This window comes from Labrus mixtus, chromosome 20 (genome assembly GCF_963584025.1).
Source record: "Labrus mixtus chromosome 20, fLabMix1.1, whole genome shotgun sequence".
In the NCBI taxonomy this organism is placed as follows: domain Eukaryota; kingdom Metazoa; phylum Chordata; class Actinopteri; order Labriformes; family Labridae; genus Labrus; species Labrus mixtus.
In genome coordinates, this window is record NC_083631.1 from 9,239,391 (window position 1) to 9,259,107 (window position 19,717).

The 19,717-nt window shown below is 44.6% G+C and overlaps 2 protein-coding genes across 3 annotated transcripts in view; both read right to left on the reverse strand.

Annotated features, from left to right (window-relative positions):
* LOC132953960 (Na(+)/H(+) exchange regulatory cofactor NHE-RF1-like) overlaps positions 1 to 2,973 on the reverse strand; it is a 32,370-nt gene extending 29,397 nt beyond the window's left edge. Inside the window, exons 1-2 of one of the 2 annotated variants that reach the window (XM_061026365.1) lie at positions 2,752 to 2,973; positions 2,077 to 2,707 (exon numbers count right to left, since the gene is read on the reverse strand). In XM_061026365.1, the coding sequence (XP_060882348.1) occupies positions 2,077 to 2,667 (591 nt within the window). In that variant the 5' untranslated portion in view covers positions 2,668 to 2,707; positions 2,752 to 2,973. Of the gene's footprint in view, positions 1 to 2,076; positions 2,722 to 2,751 lie in introns of both variants that reach the window. The other variant, XM_061026364.1, reaches the window with a different exon arrangement.
* Positions 2,974 to 4,588: 1,615 nt separating this feature from the next.
* zgc:112183 (uncharacterized protein LOC550410 homolog) lies at positions 4,589 to 18,313 on the reverse strand. Its single transcript, XM_061065267.1, has 10 exons — positions 17,559 to 18,313; positions 16,555 to 16,665; positions 12,711 to 12,752; positions 10,977 to 11,043; positions 10,539 to 10,591; positions 10,176 to 10,241; positions 9,036 to 9,092; positions 8,882 to 8,958; positions 4,917 to 7,471; positions 4,589 to 4,860 (listed from the first exon to the last, which is right to left on the reverse strand). Exons 1-9 carry the CDS (start codon positions 17,667 to 17,669, stop codon positions 7,369 to 7,371), a joined length of 687 nt encoding a protein of 228 aa, XP_060921250.1. The 5' UTR covers positions 17,670 to 18,313; the 3' UTR covers positions 4,589 to 4,860; positions 4,917 to 7,368.
* Between the last annotated feature and the right edge of the window lie 1,404 nt (positions 18,314 to 19,717).

Here is a 19,717-nt window from a genome sequence, read left to right on the forward strand (position 1 = left end):
AGAAAACTGTAAATTTCAGCAACAGCAATATACTGTTAATTTTACAGTAACTTCCTGGCAACCCTACTGCCAGTTGTTTACCATTTTTTAACAGGGGAATTTCTAAGAGTAGGTCAGTGAGGGTTCTTTATGGGGCGGGGTAGTGAGGGAAAAGTTCAAACCACCATGCTGCATGGACACCTATAAGAGATAAACAAGAAGAAGAAGAGCACATCCTGGTCCTTTTTGTGTTTGTTTGTCTGCCCTTTTGTGTTTGTTTGTCTGCCCTCTCTCTCTCTGTCTCTCTCTGTCACTCTCTCTCTCTCTCTGAGGTGGAGCAGAGCTGGACGCAGACACAAACAGCCTCAGGGATAAACATGCAGGAGGCACAGAGAGAGAGAGAGAGAGGACACAGATGTTCCAGACCGGACCGACCCTCTCCTCCTCCTCAAGAGCTTTTTAATGAACCCTGATCCTGACTCACACACACACACACACACACACACACACACACACACACACACACACACACACACACATCCAGTAACAAGTGGCCTCTGCAGAGCGAGAATTCTCTTGTTATGTTTTACAGACGGAGACCAAAGGTTAGCGTGACTCTTTTTGTGGAGATTTGAAACCAGCAGCTATTTCCTGTTGTCTGTTGTGGAGCGTTTGTTATGTCAGATATTCTCGTCCTGGTCGAGTCTCAAACTGTTTTTGTCTTCAGCGCCTTTTTGATGTCTGTCACACCGTGGACTTCACGTCGACCATCATATCTCAGTTTGAACAAACTGCCACACTCATTTACAACACTTTCCCATTTTTAACGCCTGTATACTCTGACCACTTCATAAAGCCGTCGTATTGGAGAGTCAGAGTGCAGTCATTCTCCGTCTGTACGATATCTTCTCAGTTAATCGAGTTTGGTCTTAACTTGTTAGAAAACGGTAAACTTTGATTTCCTGGAAAGCTCCTCAGTTTACTGAAATGTAAAAATCACTGATACTGAAGCAGATGATTACATCATCATGATAGATGTTGACATTGTTTTAATAGTTCAGTTATGGTACGGTAATATATATATTTCTTTTTAGTTTAATCGTTTATTTGAATCAGGGGCAGGGCACAAAAAAAAACATTAGTCTCAGAAGAGAGGAGATGCTTTGTACCAGATTTAGCTAGCTAGCTAATTTCCATCTGTTGTCCCTGGGCAGATGATGGAAACAGCAAAATACAAATCAACCAGTCACACACACACACACACACACACACACACACACACACACACACACACACACACACACACACACACAAAAAAAAAAAAAAAAACAGATTGTGCTTAACTGATACACGATACCTTATGGTACAGATGAGACTCTTTGATATGATACAATGTGGTGTGATAAGGAGCGATAGGATATGCTGTGATACTAAACGATATGATACAATACCGTATCACACGGTGAATACGATAAGATACAATACTTTTTATGGTCTCCTTGGAGCAATTTGTCTTGGACTCAGAGTGCTGTCTCTACAGTAGAATCAATAAAAACAACAACAAACAACAGAAGCACGACACCACCCTTATTGCACAAGATCTGCAAAAAACACAAAAGTTTTAAGTAAGAGAAAAGATGAGAAAGACAAGATAAGAACACACTATTGCACAACACATACAGCCTGATTTCACATTATTCAGACTTGTGATGGACGTGGGGACAAACGAGTTTGTAAAACAGTTTAAATTGGGGGGACGGGGATCAGACGGTCAAAAGCTCAGAAGGGTCCCAACAAAAAAAAAAAAAAAAACAGACAGAAGAAACCGCTGCTCAGGAACAACTCAGTCATTCTCTCTGAGAGGTTAAAGTCTGGAGAAAGTTTCTCTCTCCCTGAATTCTTCTGTTCAGGTTGTTTGTGTCCTCTCACAGCTGATCCTGCCCACATGTTCTGCAGCCCTGCACGCTCAGCTGCATGTGTGGGTGCAGCGTGTTTCACTCTTTCTAGAAAAACTGTGCTTCAGTGATGCATCCTGCAGCTCTCATGTTTAAAGCTCCCGCATTACGTAAAGAAATATAAGGAGAAAGTTTGACTCACCTTCTCTGACTCGATGCTCAGCTTTTTCTCCACGTGTTCGTGAAGTCCTCCGTTGCTCTCCGGGACCGGGGTCGCCTCTCTGGGTGTCCCCTCCTGCTCCTCCTCCTCCTCCTCCTCTTCCTCCTCCACATCGTTCTTCTTCTCGAGCTGCTCATCTTCTATCTCTGTCCCGTTCACCTCCACATCCTCCTCCACCACCACCACCTCCACCTCTCCCTCCTCCCCCTCCTCCTCCTCATCGAGGGGTAACGGGACTCCCTCGGTAACGTACTCCTTCAGACACTTCATGTTGTGTTTCTTCAGCAGCTGCTCGGTGTCCGGGTCCACCACGATGAGCTCCAGCCAGCCCACGGTGGCTCTGATCCGGGACACGACCTGCTGGTGGCTCTCGTTCTCCACGTCCTCCGCGTTCACGAACACCAGCCGGTCTCCAGCGCGGAGCCCCGCCACCTCCGCCGGGCTGTCCGGCTCCACCAACCGGATGAACTGTCCGGTCTTACCTTTCTCCCCGTGCAGGTGGAAGCCGTAGCCGTTGTCGCCCTTCTCCAGCTTGCAGAGCCGGGGGCGCAGGTACTGGCTCTTACTCGGCATGTTGCAGCTGATCCTCGACCTGTTGCTGTAAAACTGAGCACTGAGCACTGAGCACTGAACACACACACACACACACACACACACACACACACACACACACACCAACAACCGTCCTGCTGGGGAGATCAGACCGTGGGAAACGCTGCTGCTGGTCTCTGTAGTCCACTTTCACGGAGAGTCTGATCCGGACTCTGAATCCTCCTTCTGTGGGTCGCTCCTGTGTAGCCTATACTGCAGGGTCCTGACCCGGGTCTGAGGTCTTTAACGGGACTACCTCTGCTTCTCTGCGCAAAGCTTCTCAGGAAGAGGGAGGTGCGTTCACGGACCTGCCCAGCTGGCTGCCTCATGCAGAGCAGGGAGGGCTGAGGAGGAAACACCACCCGGGACTGTCCAGGAAAAAAACATGCTGCTCAGGAAATCTAACTCGTGTTTCATTTAGGACTATTCATTTACTTTTCAAACGATCCAGGGTTAAGTTTACGGAGAATAAAGTTTAAAGTTTGCTGTGGAGAGATTTGGGATGACAGATATTTGTTATGACTGTTTTTTAAAGTCTTTACTTTTCTGTTTCTCTGGATACTTTCATTGCTTTGTACGGAAGCCCTAGGCAGACATATTTACATACGTTTGATTTTTACTAAATATTCCAGTGACTACAAGTACATTTCCGTTGTTACCTATAGGGATGAACATGCTCCGTTACCATGTGATAGCAAGTAGATTTCTGAACATCTGCCTGAAATGAACTCGTTATGTCTGATAAAAACAGGATATGTCAAAATCTCTGTAAACAACAATCGATATTTGCTCATTATCACAGGAAAAAGGAGATTAAAGGTCACATGTTAAATCCACTTCCCCATGTTCCTCTAACACTAATATGTGTCTCTAGTCCGTCTACAAACCCCCCAATGATGAGAAAAGTCCATCCTCTCCGTCTTCTGCCTGCTCCACTTTTCAGAAAATATGTACTCAAACAGGCCGTTTGGAGAGTTTCCCTTCATGACATCACAAAGGGCAGTAGCCCCTCCCCCAGGTGGGTGACACTCCCACAGCTAGGTGTTTGTTCTGCCCTCTGAGTCTGCCTTCTCACCATAAACAATAGGACATGGAGAGAGAAAGACCGAGACACCCAAGCCCTGCCAGAGAGGGGGCGTGGTCAGACACAGCTCATTTACATATTTAAAGGTACAGACACAGAAACAGCCTGTTCTGAGCAGGGCTGAAATAGAGGGGTTTATAGACATGATCAAATACAGGATCAGAGTGGATTTAGAACAAGAAACTTCACACACATGTTTTGAGGAGCTCTGAGACTTATTTAAACTGAATGAAGAGGAGGAGGATAAATATAAGGATTAATAAAATCTATTCATGCATGTCCCCTTAGGGCTTCCGTACCATCAGGTCTTACTTTCCACATAGTTATTTTACTCTGAGCAGACAAACTAACAAATATTTTATTTATTTTCCTTTGATAACGAGTCATGTCGAGTTGTTTTTCTCGAGATCTCGACTTATTTATCCCGTTACAAAACTGGAGTTAATTTCTCAAGATCTCAAATTTGAAAGCTGGAGAAGTTAAACAATTCTCTGCTATATTTTCTGAACTCAATACTCAAACTTTATTCAAAGAATAAATTCCCTGAAACACTGCTGCAGCTAAAAAAAGCTACCAGGAGAGTAACGGTTTCACTCTTGACTCTTCAGTTACAGCGAGCACATGTTCCTCTGAGGACAGTTTGTGTTTAGAGTTATGAACAGAATCTGTACACTTCTCCAACTTTAACATTTCTCTACCAAAACTCCAGAGTGTACCTTTAAGAGATGAGTAATCAGATCACTTTTGTGTTCAGATAAGTTACCAGTGGGGTCGCTTCATGTTTGTGCACATCTTACATGAATAAAACTTAACGCACAGTTTGAACTTTATAAACACATTTAATGCCTGAAGGATTTTTTTTACATCACTTTTTAAACACTTTTATGATCTTTTCATTTAATTCTTTAACTCTTATTAAACAGTGTTTTTTTATTCAGTATGTACATGTATTTCCTTTATAAATCACATCCTCTCACAGACCCCCCCCCCCTGTCTGATCATCACTTTTCTTTCTTTACTGCATCAAACTGGAGAATAAACAGAGTCGCTGCTGCCACACAGTGGCTCATTAACCTCATCACACCCTGTCACTGTACAGTGACTCTCACACACACACAGACACACACACACACACACACACACACACACACACACACACACACACACACACAGAGGACACACAGACGGGACGTCAGTGAAACAACAGCACAAACATTACAAAATAGATCTTTTATATTTATAATATGATAACAAAGCACTTTCTCATGGCACTTTGTGATCACCGGACGCCTCAGAGGACGGACAAACATTCATGATGAACGTCGTGACACGAGGCGGGGCGGGAACAAATACAGCTTCGATACAGTCTATACCGGTGGTTCTCAACTGGCGGGTCGGGACCCCAAAGCGGGTCACGGAGGCGTTGTCAGCGGGTTGGGAATGTGTGGAAAGGGGGGGGTCCTGAGGCTCGACCAGTCAAGAACCACGGGTCTACACAACAACGTCTACCCGAAAAAGAGACAACAGCGTGTGTGAGTGTAAGAAGAAAGCTGCATGCTGGGAAACCTCCAACCAAAGATGACGTATTAAAGATCATGAGCACGGACTTGTGTTGTGATGTAAGCTTCTCTCGGCCCTGAATTAAACACACACACACACACACACAGAGCGGGCGGTGCCCTCACACGCGGGCTTTATTCTAACAGCAGTACAGATGTGAACAGACGGATCATTGAGCTACAATCTGAGACTGAAGTCTGAACGTCTCAAACACACGGATCATAAAAAAAAAGAAACGTGATGAAGACCGAGAGGCCAAAAGGATTCAGAGCCTGAAAAACTGAGACGAGAGAAATGCTTTATCCAAATCAACACACCTTTCATGTTTTTGATAAGATAACTTTATAACGAGTCAAACCTGCAAACTCCTCGAGCCAAACAAAGCTAATGCGGCTAAGCTAACTCTGACCACGGTGACAGTGGAGCGCGGGAAAAGAGATCATTCAGATATTTAAGGTGAAGTTGAACGATTGTAAATTTAAATATATCGGTTTTAAACCTACAGAAGGTCGATGTCAGCACAGCTCCTGTTTGGAGAAGTCTCAGCATTTTATACTATAAGCTTTTTGCAAACGCTGGCACCACTGTACCATTCTTTATTTCACCTGTTTTACATATTTTACATCACATTGTTTCTCTTTTTATTTGGGTTCCTCTGCAGTAGGAGTATTTACCACCTCTCTACTTTTTATTCTACCTCCAGATGCTCACAGTTTTTGCACCAAAACAACCAACACAAACTCTTTGTATAGCTGAACCTACTCTGCATTCTGAAAGTTGATGTTTGCATTCAGTGCAGCGAGCCACATCGATCAGTCGAGAGGTGATTGGTGGACACTCTTTGTTTTGTTTCTTCTGCAAAGTGAAGTTTGATTTCTGTTCGAGTTCACCACTGGACTCTGTGAGCAAAACAGCTGATCTTAAATGTAACACAATGTGACCTCATGTGCAGGCAGCAAGCTCAGGTGTTAAAAAATAAAGCACATGCTAAAAGGTGCAGTTCCTAAAATGTCCACTAGAGGCTGTCTCCTGCAGTGAGCAAGAAGAAACCTCCAGTGCTAAAGGTCTGTCCAACAGGAAGGGGAAATACTAAAATTATTTGAATATGCTCCAGTTAAACTGATGCTGATTATTTTACTCTCTCTTTAAGATGCTAAAATGTGTTTTGCTAGTTTCACAGTTCAGCTTCTGTGTCCGTTCTGTAGCTTTACTTCTCCAGACAGGAGCCGTGCTGTCTGGGAAAACTCTGACTATAACCGACTACCTCATACAACCAGCTGTCCCCTTTATCCTAATCCAAACTTTAATGTGCTTCTATTGGCTGCAGAAGCTCGGACACTCTGTATTTTTTTTGTTCTAGCAGAGTTACAGAAACTCCTCGAGGCTGGAAAATCTTCCAGTTCTGCACAGATCGTAACTCAGACCGCCTCCTCTGTGACCCTCACACCGCTCAAGTTTTCTAAATATGATCGGAGGAAGGGTTCAGGAAGAATTTGAGGTTGTATAGTTACTCGTTGAATGCAACATGTTCTGTGTGAAGTTTGCAGCGGTGCAGATGGATATAGCATTTCAGATCGTAACCCCTGACAACCGTCACCACAGAGACCACAAACATTTGTAACACGTGACATAAAAGAAATTGATTGATTCACATTTCAGTTTAGGGATGGCGACCAATCCGGATTCATCTCAAAGTTTAGAGGAGAAGCCGAGGACGTCCACTTCTTCTCGGGGGCGATGGTGCTTGGATTGGCTTTTGTTATGAGAGCAGACATTTTACCTCCCTCTCTCTCTCTCTGTCCTCACTCACTGTCCTCTCTCTCTCTCTCTCTCTGTCTCTTTCGCCCTCTCTCTCTCTGTCTCTCCCTCCCTCTCTCCCTCTCTCTCTCTGTCTCTCTCCCCCCCTCTCTCTCCCCCTCTCTCTCTCTGTCTCTTTCGCCCTCTCTCTCTCTCTCTCTCTCTCTCTCTCTGTCTCTCTCTCTCTCGCTCTCTCTCTGTCTCTCTCTCTCTCTCTCTCTCTGTCTCTCTCTCTCTCTCGGCTACATGCCACAGCAGCCTGACTTCTGCTTCTGAGACTCGATGTAGTCGTGGATCTGGAACTTGGGCTCGTTGGGCTGCTGTGTGGCTCGGTGCTTCAGCTCCCTGATGGAGAGGGAGAGAGAGAGAGAGAGGAAGTTAGCGAGAGAGAGGGGGTGGATGTGTGGGATGCAGCACAGACAGGGCGAGCGAATCGAGAAAATGAGATGGGAAGAGAAATAAGAGCGAGCGGCGAGAAACATCCCTCTGAGCAGAGATTTAATCAAAAAGCCTTGAGCATGAATCATTTAATCTAACTCCGACTTAAAATGTCTTTCATAGGAAGACGGAGAATCATCCACATTATTTTCTGTCAGCGCTCGGGGAACCTGCTGCACAAAGTCAATTTAAGACTGAAGAACCGTCTTCTTCATGTTCCCTCCCCTTTATAAGAGAGAAAAAGGTGTGAACAGGAAGAAGTCAGTAAGATCAGAAATTACAAAAAAAATGAATGTTTGAGATCCACAGGGAGCGTCATCGTGAACGCTCGACGAGTCAGAACAACAAATTAGTAAAAACCACGAGAGTGTCGCAGGAGTCGGAGCGAGACTCTGAGCTGTTTGCATGAAACAGATTAAAAAACAAACTGTTTATGAGTCCTCAGTGTTAATTAGTGCAGGAGCCAGGAGCGTCTCCAGAGAGGGGCGGAGAAGCCCACCTCTGAATCCTGATTGGCCACCCTAAATGCCACTCTGTTCTCCTCACTCAGCCAATCCAATAAACCAAAGAGAATCTAATATCTGAAGGACCCCGGAGACCCCCGAGACCCCTGATCCCAAAACTCTGATCAGCTCTTCAAAGTCTCCATGAAATAAAAAAGACATTCTCTGGTTTTAATCCAGCGTTCCTCCACGTTCTGCCAAATATATTTCTGTAGAGATTTTTACGTCCTAATAACCGTATTTTCTCTTCCTGTTAAACGTTTCAAACGTCTGATGACTCGTCCTGCAATCCGGGCGTCGACTAGTATTTGACTAATTTAAAAGCTTTGTCAACGCTAACGATCCAATCAAATTAATCCCAACGTGATGTCACACCTTCTATCTTGTAATTGGTTCTATCCCATTTCAGCAGGGAAATTCACCACGACATGGGGTCAGGGGTCAGTTATCAGGTCAAACCAACAGGTGTTGCAGCGATGGAAGCGGGCAAGAGAAGTGGTTCAGATAGAAGTGATTGTACCCGACCTAAAAAGCCTCTGCATGTTTCTAATAAGCTCCACGAGCAGAAACGTGCTCAAACTAGGATCAATATTGGAGATGCTTTTGAAAAATGGAGAGAGGTTAGAACGCAGAAAGGTTTACAGACCCATGCAGAGCTGGATAAACACTGAAGCTTCAGTGTCCACCACATGGTGACCTGCGTGAGCATCCACTCTAGAGAGGAGGGGGGGAGACAGCTCTCTATGATGTTTAGAATTTAGACTGCAGTACCCATTTTAACCACTAGGAGTCAGAGTTACTTATTGACACTTACTTTGCGATAGCGAGAAAAGCCAACTCCACATTTACTCCCGTCTTGGCGCTGGTCTCCATAAACGGCACGCCGTATTCCTAAGATGGAAACACGTTAGCAGAGACGTGGAGAGTGTGTTTTATTATCTATAATAAAGGAGCGTTCATCACTCTACCTTTGCCAGCTTCTCTCCGTCCTCCGTCTTCACCACCCGCTCTGCAGCCATGTCTGACTGTAAGAGAACAGCAGGAGGAGAAAACAAGTCATCACGCAGGGCCGCGGGGATTCATGAGATACAGATCTGCACCATCGTGTTCAGCTGAACGCCGTCTCCTCCAGCGCCTTCAGACCGATGACCTGTCAGAGACTCGTCCTCCAGCAGGAAGAGAGAAACCATCTGAGCCGCTGCTGAGCGACGTCTGTGACCCTGCAGAAGGTGGTGGAGTCCTTGCAGCACCACCAGAGGGCGCTCATTGAGATATTAGCAACGACTGCTGGTCGGAATGAGAGACGAGGATTTTCTCTTTCTAGCACCGGCAGCTTTGTGGAGATTTAGTTCAATCAAATCAAGCTTGAAGCAAGCGTTAGTTTTGTTTCTTTTACAGTCCATGATTCTTTCTTTTCACATCTTCACATTTTCTCTGCTACATGAAGATAATGAGGTCATAAAGGAATTACTTTCTTCACTTTTCAGTCTGTATACTCTCATGATGACTACGCCCCTGTACTGCTCATGCATGTTTAGAGAAGTTGAATCATATTTGTCTTTTTATGCAGATATGTATGAATGCATAGAAAAAGCGATGCAGCCTTTCCTTTAAAAATACTGACTTTTACATCTTCTGCACAAAAAAAAGGCAACTGGGAAGAACCTACAAGTTATCCTAAATACTCTCCTCTCTCTTTGTTTCACATTTTTCCAGACAAAGAGTTTACTAAAAATCTATTTCAGCACTTTTCCATCTTTGTAAGAATCCTGAAAGTCATAAAGATCTGATAACAACCCCCCGCATGTTGAGAGATTTGCATTGTTCTGGGTCTCTTTATTTTCATTAAAGAGGAAACGTGTGCACATTGATAACTGAAGTTAATGAACACACAAAAAACATAATTAAGAGCGTGCTTCTCGTCTGAATCTCTAAACGAGCAGGTTGCTTTTAAGCGTTTGCAGCGGAGCGGAAGTACGCTCAGTCTTTGAAGCGGCCGCACGTCTGCATGAGCGTGATAAGCCGTGTTTCGAAATTGTGCAACGGGAGCAGTTATCCTCCTGATCTTTTTTATGTAACGCAAAAAAAAAAAGGGAAGCTTTGCTCACCTTGTTGCCGAGCAACATGATGGCCACATCCTTCTGGGCATACTCGTGTATCTCCGTGAGCCAGGCCTACGAGAGAACAACACAGACACATACAGGAGGAGAGAGAGAGAGGGGGATTAGAGTATAAACTAAATAAATATCATCTTTAAGAGCTTTAAAACCCGTCCTCCATCAATCACAGACACGCTGAGTCACTCTCTTATTGCTTTTAATTCCTCAAACTGGGAGCCGTGTCGATAACATCATGTCATTTAAAAAGACGGCGGTGAAAAGCCCTCGTGGTACTTTGCATGTAAATGGACACAGCGAGGCGTTTTGAGGAAAAGAGAAGAAGAAGGAGAGAGTGAAGCGAGGTGCTCTTACCCTGATGTTGTCAAACGACGGCTTGCTGGTGATGTCATAGAGCAGCAGTAACGCTGTGAGAGCAAAACAGACACTTCGTTAAAGTTTATTATCTTATGTAACAAACACATCCACACCTACACACACATAAAAAGTACACACCTCATCCTGGTTGATCCCTTACCTACACAAGCGCTTCCTACACACACACACACACACACACACACACACACACACACACACACACACACACACACACACACACTCTCTCTCTCTCTCACACACTCTCTCTCTCTCACACACACACACACACACACACACACACACTCTCTCTCTCTCTCTCACACACTCGCTCTCTCACACACTCTCTCTCACACTCTCTCTCTCACACACTCGCTCTCTCACACACTCTCTCTCTCACACACACACACTCACACACATACAAACAGTAGAGGTTACCCTGGGCATCTCTGTAGTAGGCGTGTGTTACGCTGCGGAATCTCTCCTGGCCCGCCGTATCCCAGATCTGAGTAACAAACAAACCACAGAATGACACGAGAGCTCACACCAGAAATTCCTCCAAACCAAAGCCGACACAAAACAATGACAAACCAAAATGCTGCTTATTTATAGAACTGTATGTTTAAAAACAAAGTAAACTACAAATAAAACTGCAGAGTCAGAGCAAAGAGGAGCCGCTTTAGAGAAGCTAGCTAATGTTGCTAAAGCTAAATTAGCCTTTTAAACTTCTATTGACTGGAAATGGAATACATCAATTATGATGAACTTTCACCCCTGGTACTTTAATTTGTTATAAAAGGAAGAATGTGAGACTTTTTGATTGACGCCCTCGAGCTCCAGCATGAAACCAAAACAAGCTGCTGTTTGGCCACGCCTCCTCCATACCGAAGCCTCCGCTCTCCTCCAGAGACACACCTCCACCCCTCTCCACTCACGTTCACACAGAGGAGTTATCAATTAGAACGCACCATAATTAAGAACCATGAAGCCCAAGCTGTGGACAAACTTGTCCTTTGCTCCGGCTGCAATCACCTGCGACCTGCATTGTTGTGTTAGCATGCTAATGTTAGCGCTCTTTAGTTAGCTCGTAGCTTTTATACACAAGGGGAAGAGCCGGCCGTCACGTCCATGTAAACACGGTTCTGACGACAACACAGCCAGCGGGACTCGAGCTTCTCACTCACTGTAGACAGTCATGACTCAGAGACACATTCACACAGGATAGACTGGATTTATGATTTATTTATGTGGAACATGTCGCACATTCTTCCTGTAATGTAGACGCATCATTTGGGGATGAAAACAGTAAGCTAGACGTGCTAATAAATAGGCTAACAGGCCTAGCTTTAGAAGAGTTAAACTTAAACATCTTTGCAGCTAAGAACAGATTTATCATCGTTTACTTTCCCAAAATATAAAGACAAATATGAACACAATATTAGAACACCAAAGGGTTAAGTGTCTTGCCCAAGAACACATCCGACATGTGGCTGTAGGAGCTGGGGATCGAACCCCCAACCTTCTGATTGAGAGACTGACTCTACCACTGAGCCACAGCCGCACCATAGACTCAGTACAGTCCTCTTTTGAACTGAAACGCATTGACTTTCTCCACATGCAGAGGTCGTTTTTGGATCATAACTAGGCGTCAGAATGATCCAAGACTTATTAAAAACAACATATAATTCAACATTACTTCCAGCCAGCCTGAAAACTAAACCCGAGCACTTTCCTCCAGCTCGTAGATCTCTAATATATCCTCCTCTCTGCCTCCGTTCAGACTCTCACCGGCAGACTCTATTTTAGAAATAATCACAAGTGTTTTTTTTTATGTGCAAGGACAGTGCAGGAAAGAAAAAAGAGAAAAGAAGAACTCACTGGAGCAAGAAGAGAAATCTAATTTTGTCTTCTCCCACTCGGTGTTAAAAGAATGTGCTTTTTAGATTAACAGCTCGATATACCTGCAGCACTCCTCTCCACGAAGACATCAGAGACTTTGGCAATGCAAACAACAACGACAGTGAATTAAGAGTTAAAGATAACTGGGTTGAGAGGAATCTGTCTGTGTCTTTGTTTGATTCTGCAAAAACCTGCCAGACGAGTTCAGATTGACTCAAAGGTCAGCAGCTGCCGTAAAAAGATGACGGAGAGGAAAAGGTTGCACGTCCTCACCTGGAGTTTGACTTTCATGTTGTCCACGTCCACCACTTTATTCTGCAGAAAAAGAGAAGAGGCGTGAGAGGCTGCCAGTCGACCATATGTTTGGGAGAGGAGAGTGCTGTGAGACAAACAGGATGACGAACATCACAAAAGCTCAGACGCTCAGTGTGAGGCAAAAAAAGAAAAAAGAAGAGAGAAACAAAAACAACTCAAAGTGTCTTTGAATGCTGGCAGAGAAAGTAATTTGCAACACCCACACAACAACAAGGTCTCAGGATTAGACTTAATTACACAACAGTGAGAAAGACGGCTGGCGGCATAACAACTGACTCCCCCGTTCATTTCCTGCAGCCCTGTAGGGGTGCCCTCTGATTTCCTGTGCGGAGAGGACGAGCGAAATCAGCTCCGAGACCCCGAAATAAATCAGACAGACGAGTTAAAGGGGACAAAAGGACGAGGGAAATATGAGCGAAGGTTGAAGTTGCATGCAGTATTTGAAAATGGAACAATCAAAATAAAGGAATGCATGCCGAGCTCTGCAAAGTGGAAACTATTTTACTCAAGTAGAGGTCACACTGAAGAAGGCAGAATGTCTAAACTGCACAGATATGTTGGCAACTATTCTGACAATTTAGAGTTATCACTCATAATCCAGGTGAATCAACCTGCTGCTCTCACATTTTTGTGCAGTTTAGACATTGTGCAGGAGTTTGGAGGAAGGGAGGAATAATACTGGATTCCTACAACTTCTATTTTGGTTGCTGTGGTTTCAACAAAGATATCAGTTTCCTTTGATTTTAACTAGAATCATATTGAAGATTCAAATCCTGACAAGCCGAGTACAGATACCTGAACCTCTACTTAAATAAACTAAAGCAGTGTTTGTGACATGGTCGAGGGGACACACAGTATTTTGGCATGCACGCTCAGATATGCAATGCCAAAAATAGATGCATAAAAAACAGGTTCTCCCACGCTCTGTTTCACAGGATAGTAGAGGTTTTTTTTTTGTCACCATGACCTGCAGCAGGAACAAACCAGGTCACAACAACAACACTTCAACCTTGCATTGCAGACAACCACAAAGTAGAGAGAGAGAGAGACGCAGGAAGTGTTCTGCAGCAGCACTTCCTCAATCACTTCATAACTCTTTATCAGTGACAGGTCATCACACACGGCCCCGCCTTCCCTCTGCATGCATAAATAAAACACACACAAACACACAAACAGATGCAGAAAGAGCCGCATGGCAACAAAAGGAAAACCTCGGAGATGCTGCTGAAGCTGCCACCTGCTGAATCCTCCGCCTCAGTAGAACGGACATGGTTCAACCCCTGCATTAGTTGCCATGGGTTTCCATCCCCCCCCCCCCCAATTATGACGTGAGAGGAGCCTGCATGCTGAGTAACTGCTACAAGGAAGGATGCCGAAAATAGCCCGGCCATGTTCCAAGCTGCCACAACAGCCTGTCTGCTTATCCAAGCACGGAGGACGACCTCATCAGCATATTGACTTTATCTCTCTAATGCGTCTTTTCATGCAGCGAAACAAAAGGTGATCGCTTACATTAACAGGCCGTCTCCTGAATGAAAGGAGCAACACTGAACGCATCGTGTTGTTTGAAGTGTAAAGCCGGTGTCGGTTTTCAATTGAACACGTTCTGTGAATGAAGAGGCCGAGGCACTTGTTGCTTCTGCTCGGGCGGGAGGGAGGCAGGATGAAATGTTTAATGCTTTATAGCTCCATCTCTCATGGCCTCCATTATGCTCCCTAATGTGCACACCAACATCCAAAGAAGACAATGCATCACTCCGGCTAATGCAACTCAATTTCCTGCTTAAATCCCTCCTACTTGACTCGCCATTAGTCTGAGTGTTTGGCCCTGATTGGGGGGAAACAGGAGGTACTGACTGCTCGCTCAAAAAAATTGATTTTTTTTACCCCAGCAGAGAAAATAATACGGGAGAAATCTGCTCCTAATGAAGCGCCAGTCCCTGTTTCCTTCTGTGTGTGTGTGTGTGTGTGTGTGTGTGTGTGTGTGTGTGTGTGAGCTCGTCTGTCAGCCGTGCGACTCCTCCAGGACCGAGCTGAGCAGGCAGCCAGTCGCAGCAGCAGCAGACAGGGACGTGGGCAGGCATCTGCCGAGACGTTTATGAGCCGGTCCTGAGCGCCTCGCAGCACGAGTGGTCCGTGAACTCGTCTGATTGGTTGAAGAGGGGTTAGTACATTTGGTGCGATCATCGCAGAGTGATGAAGTGTTCTGCGTGGAGTGAAGGTGATAATTGGGCTGCTGTCACTCTCAGAAGAGAGATCCCTCTGCTGCCTCGTAAATATCATTAGGTTGTTTGTGAGATGCTTAACAAATTATAACACAAAGACAAAAGAAGCATTAAAGCCTCGGGAAAGAATAAAAAAAAAGTTAAGAGTCTGACTCAGCATCCATTAAATCTGAGCGGAAATAAACATTTATAAGTATTAATCAAACCTTTCAAAAACAGCTTATTTTACTGCTTACATCATTTTTGATTGACATCTCCCTGACTCCGCCCACTACAGCGTAGCATTTGACCATCAGCTTCATGTTTGGGCTGTGGGAGTCAGACTATGACAGTATTCATTCCAGCTGATCTCTGACTGCTCGGGGTACTAAACGCTCCGATAGCTCCGTCGTGTTCACACCTCTAAAGCGATGTGAAACCCCTCGCCTTTGAAAATAGATCAACAACCAGCAATGAACTTTCACAGACGACGACTGACAGCCGCAGTCGACACTCAAAACAGGCAGCGATCAAACCTCAGTTTAGAATCACTCAAGGATGAAGGTAACTCAGAGTGCAAACAGGAAAGAGCAGCCATGCGGAAACCCTAACGATCAGTGCGTGGAAATTATTGACTAATATTTGTAATAAATATCCGCCCGCTTCACCGCCCTCAATCTAAACTCAGATATCAGCAAAGTTTACAAAGATGTGACCACTGTGAGGAGTTTTAAACTGCTCATGAAACAAACTGAACATGATAAAAATGTCTCTCAAAAAAGCAAACAAGGACACAAGCTAGCTCGACGACTGACTTCTCTATATGGTTACTGCCCCCTGGTGGGCAGCATGTAGGGGGGCGGGGCCTTAAAGAGACAGTAACCGGAATGAAGCGTTTCAGGCAGAGGCGGTAATGAGGGATTTTACTGACGCCATATTTAAGATTTACTTTAGTAGGTTATTGGATACATGCCTTTACTAATACTTGTTGTTTTGTTTTTTTTTGGTACATTGTACATTTTTTATATTAAACAAATGCTGCTTTATGTGTATCCTGCATGGTTTATGTATTTTCTCCTGTGGCTGCTTACCTGTCTGCTTCATTACTGTCATGATATTTCTATTTTTGTAGCTTTTAGCGATGTTTGAATTTGGTTTTTTTTAGGGAGCCTTTTATAAAATCTGGCCAGGGACAACAGATGAAAATTAGCCTTTTGGCTAACTCTGGCATATTTACCGAAATGTTTATTAATATGCAATGTCCCTGTAAAATAAATAAAAATAAATGAATAAGGAGGTTTTTTGAGCTGCACATCTCACAGCGTGACTCAACAGGAGTCTCAGACTGAAATCTTTAATGGTGACAGTGAGGGTGATAGATCTCCTTTAAGACAAATCCAAAGAGTCTCACAGCAGCTTTAAGTGGCCATATGTTTTATTTATCTTGAACCTTAGTGCTAATGCTTTTTAGATGCTTACTATCATGTGTGTAGGAACCTGAATTAGACGTTTAATGCTGGTTTGGGTTTTCAGAGTCTTTATCAGCTCACACAGTCACTCAGAGGAAGGAAGGAAGTAGGTCTGTGAGTCTCTCTCACCCTAAAGTCTATTCCAACGGTGGCTATAAAGTTTCCTCCCAGAAATGCTCCGTCTTTAAAGCGCACCAAGATGCACGTCTTCCCCACGGCAGAGTCTCCCAGGAGCATCACCTACAGAGCCGAACCGGCAACCAGAGAAGAAGACAGCAGGTTACAAAAAACCATGACAAAACCTGATAGTACAAGAAGAGGAGATTAAATCTGCAGAGGGATGATTGAAGAAGAAGATTTCACAACTGGGATGTTGCCGCTTGAGTCAGATGATGATGTTATTGTGCAATGTTGTTTTGGCAGCTGTCAGTTAATGTGTCAGCTGATTTACATCAGAAGACAAACTACACAGCCGAGCTGCCACCAACATGTGACGCTGTGACAACTCTGAGAGGAGCATCACATATCTCCTGTTCATTATCCTTCAGTCTGCGTCTTCTCAAAGACTAATCAATAAAATCACAACAACAGGATGTGCAGTTTAGACAATCCATCCTGCAGCGTGTGATGCTAAGCTAACATGTTGTTCACACAGTGAGTCATAGCTGCACAAACATACAAGACGTGGCATGCCATTAAACCTGATTTTAACTTCTCCTTTTGTCCTGATGAAGCAGTCACAGGTGTGTCTGTGCAGCTTTTAGAAATCAATCATTGGAGGGTTTGGTTGGAAGAAGACGCAACAAGTACACCCTGAGCAAATATTTACATTTCAGAGAGGGCGGATAAAGAGATTGACAGGCTCAGAGGACTTCTTAGTCATGCACAATACAGCATCAGGTCGAAGACTCTGCGAGGAAACAAGAGGAGAATATGACCTCTTAAAGGAGGCATGATGCGTAAAAATCCAGTCTATGGAGTTTTTGGATTTCACTTAAATGAATGTTATACTGCACGAGACTCCTCCAGATGTTGTTCCTGCAGGTTGTTTCTGTTTCTGTACTAAATAAAGACACCTGTTCCACCACAAAGAAAAACATCAACACACACAAGAGAAAAGACGGAATACACACCTTGAAGGCGATATCATAATACTCGTTAACAGAGGCGCATCTCTCCAGCACATATTTGGAGGTTCCGTTTTTAGTCTGCTTGTCCGTCAGTGATGTCTTTCTTGCAGACATCGCAAAGCCAAGAGGAGGCTGTCAGAGCCGAGCCGAGCCGCTGTTTCCTCCGAGATGTGTCCGAAGAAAGACGCGCACGTTCTCCGCCGCTCAGTCCCGCTCTCCGCGACCCTCCAGCCCCGCCGCTGCTCGCATTACTGCGCGTGGAACACGAAAATGATCACCGGGCACTTCCTCTTAAAAATCACACATTCAAGCCTCCTCCAATAATCACACCTTCAAGCCGCTCTGAGAAGAAGACGGAAGCGACGATGAAAACTTGCAGAACAATCGGCGTCAGGAGAGCGGCGGTGATGTCAAACAGGCGGAGATGTCGGTGTGATTGTGCATCGCGGCGTGGGCAGATCATTAACTGAGTGTTCAGCGCTGTGTTTCCTCTCTCCGAGCTTTGTCTGCAGGCGGACTCTGTCCCCAAACAGCTGCGGGGTCACACAGCGCACGGTGGTGGTGGTGGAGGCTGACTCATCCGCCACAGGTGGTGCTCGATCAGGGAGAGGGTCAGAGAGAGGAGAGAGAGACCCGGAGCGGAGGACAGAGGGATCAACTCTGACTGTCAGGTGTAAATACACTTTATTAAAAAACGTTAATCTTCCCTTCAAGCAGAGAGGAAAGATTCTTCTTGGAGGAGAACGCGTGCGTCAAAATTGCGCATTTCCGTCCAGATCCCTCCCTGCTTTGGAAATCTCAGAAAAAGACCATCTCACATGATCAGAAAGTAGTTCCTTACGTTTGTTACTGTTCAATTTAATCTCAATTAACAGATAATTCCTCTTCATCCACTCCTCCTCTAACAGGCAAACCAACAAAAATCCCAAATTTCCAAATGCAAAAAAACCAAATAATATTTAAATATTTAAAATCTCTTCATGTAATTATCAACATGTAACACATGTTTAAGATGGTCTCGCTGGGAATCAAAATTAAAGCCTTTCATCCTGCAGTGTTTGCCTCCCCCTAGTGGCCAATCGAAGAAGAAGAAGAAGAAGAAGAAGAAGTTTTCCTCCCTCCCCCTCTTTGTGGTGACAGAACTAATGACACTCACTCAGAGATCATTTATGTTACATAACCGACATGTCATCTCTTGTTCAAACTGAACTCATCATCGCTCTGCTGCAGGCTACATCTCACCGCTCTGACATGGACATCATGATTCAACGTTTATCAGTGGAGATAAAAAGAGACTGAATGTTTTCTCTGATTACATTCTCAACAGAACTGAGAGGATGTTCTGCATGTTTCCGCCAGAATCAATCTCAAGGCCTGAGAAATGAAGAGAAGTTCCTCCAGTGTCCACTAGAGTCTGTCTCTTGAAGTGAGTCAGTCTCCATAGAGCTCTATGTTAAAATAAACATGTTTACAGTCTGGTACAAAAACAGTTTGGGTCTCTAGAGCTCATTTCTCTGTTCAACTGAATGGGCTGACGGTTTATACAACTGCTTACATTATAGTAAGGCTGGAGTAATCCCAGGATGAGTCTGCAGAGGGCGCTAAACGACTTGTTCTACGAATACCGCCAAAGTTCCCCGATATAAAACCAAGAATTTCTCAAGACGGCTTCAAGCCTCAACATAAGCCGGTGAAACCTCTTACAGAGACTCTCTTCTCCCAGCACTGGAGAGCAGCCCTCCCCTGGAAGGCTTCCAGAGAGCTGGCCAATCAGAAGAGAGCGGGGAGGGAGGGGCCTTAAAGAGACAGCAGCTGAAAAGGAAGCGTTTCAGACTGAGACTGAAATAAAGGATTTTCCTGACACCGGTATCAGATAAATGAGGAGGTTTTTTCATCTGTATGTTTCACAGACTGACAGAATGAAAGGTTAGCATGAGGAGAAGAAGAGAGCTTCAATTAAAAGTTGGGGGTCTACCTGAGAAATATCATTGATATTTGCTAAGAAAGTGCATCTAAAAAAGGCAGCAGGATGTGTTATTTTTTCTGTTGTGCATTTCCCTGCAGGGTTAATGAACCTTGACCTTGAATCAGACACGACCACATGCTAATGCAGGAAGCCAGTTTTATATTTCCTCACAGCTTTCTGCCTCCTCAGCTGTTTC

Excerpts from the sequence above, each read along its gene's own strand:
- zgc:112183 (XM_061065267.1), bottom strand. The coding sequence starts at position 17,669 with ATGTCTGCAAGAAAGACATCACTGACGGACAAGCAGACTAAAAACGGA. Across the intron at positions 12,753-16,554 it reads CCGTTGGAATAGACTTTAGG|AATAAAGTGGTGGACGTGGA; the intron begins GTGAGAGAGACT and ends CTTTTTCTGCAG. Across the intron at positions 11,044-12,710 it reads ACATGAAAGTCAAACTCCAG|ATCTGGGATACGGCGGGCCA; the intron begins GTGAGGACGTGC and ends TTTGTTACTCAG.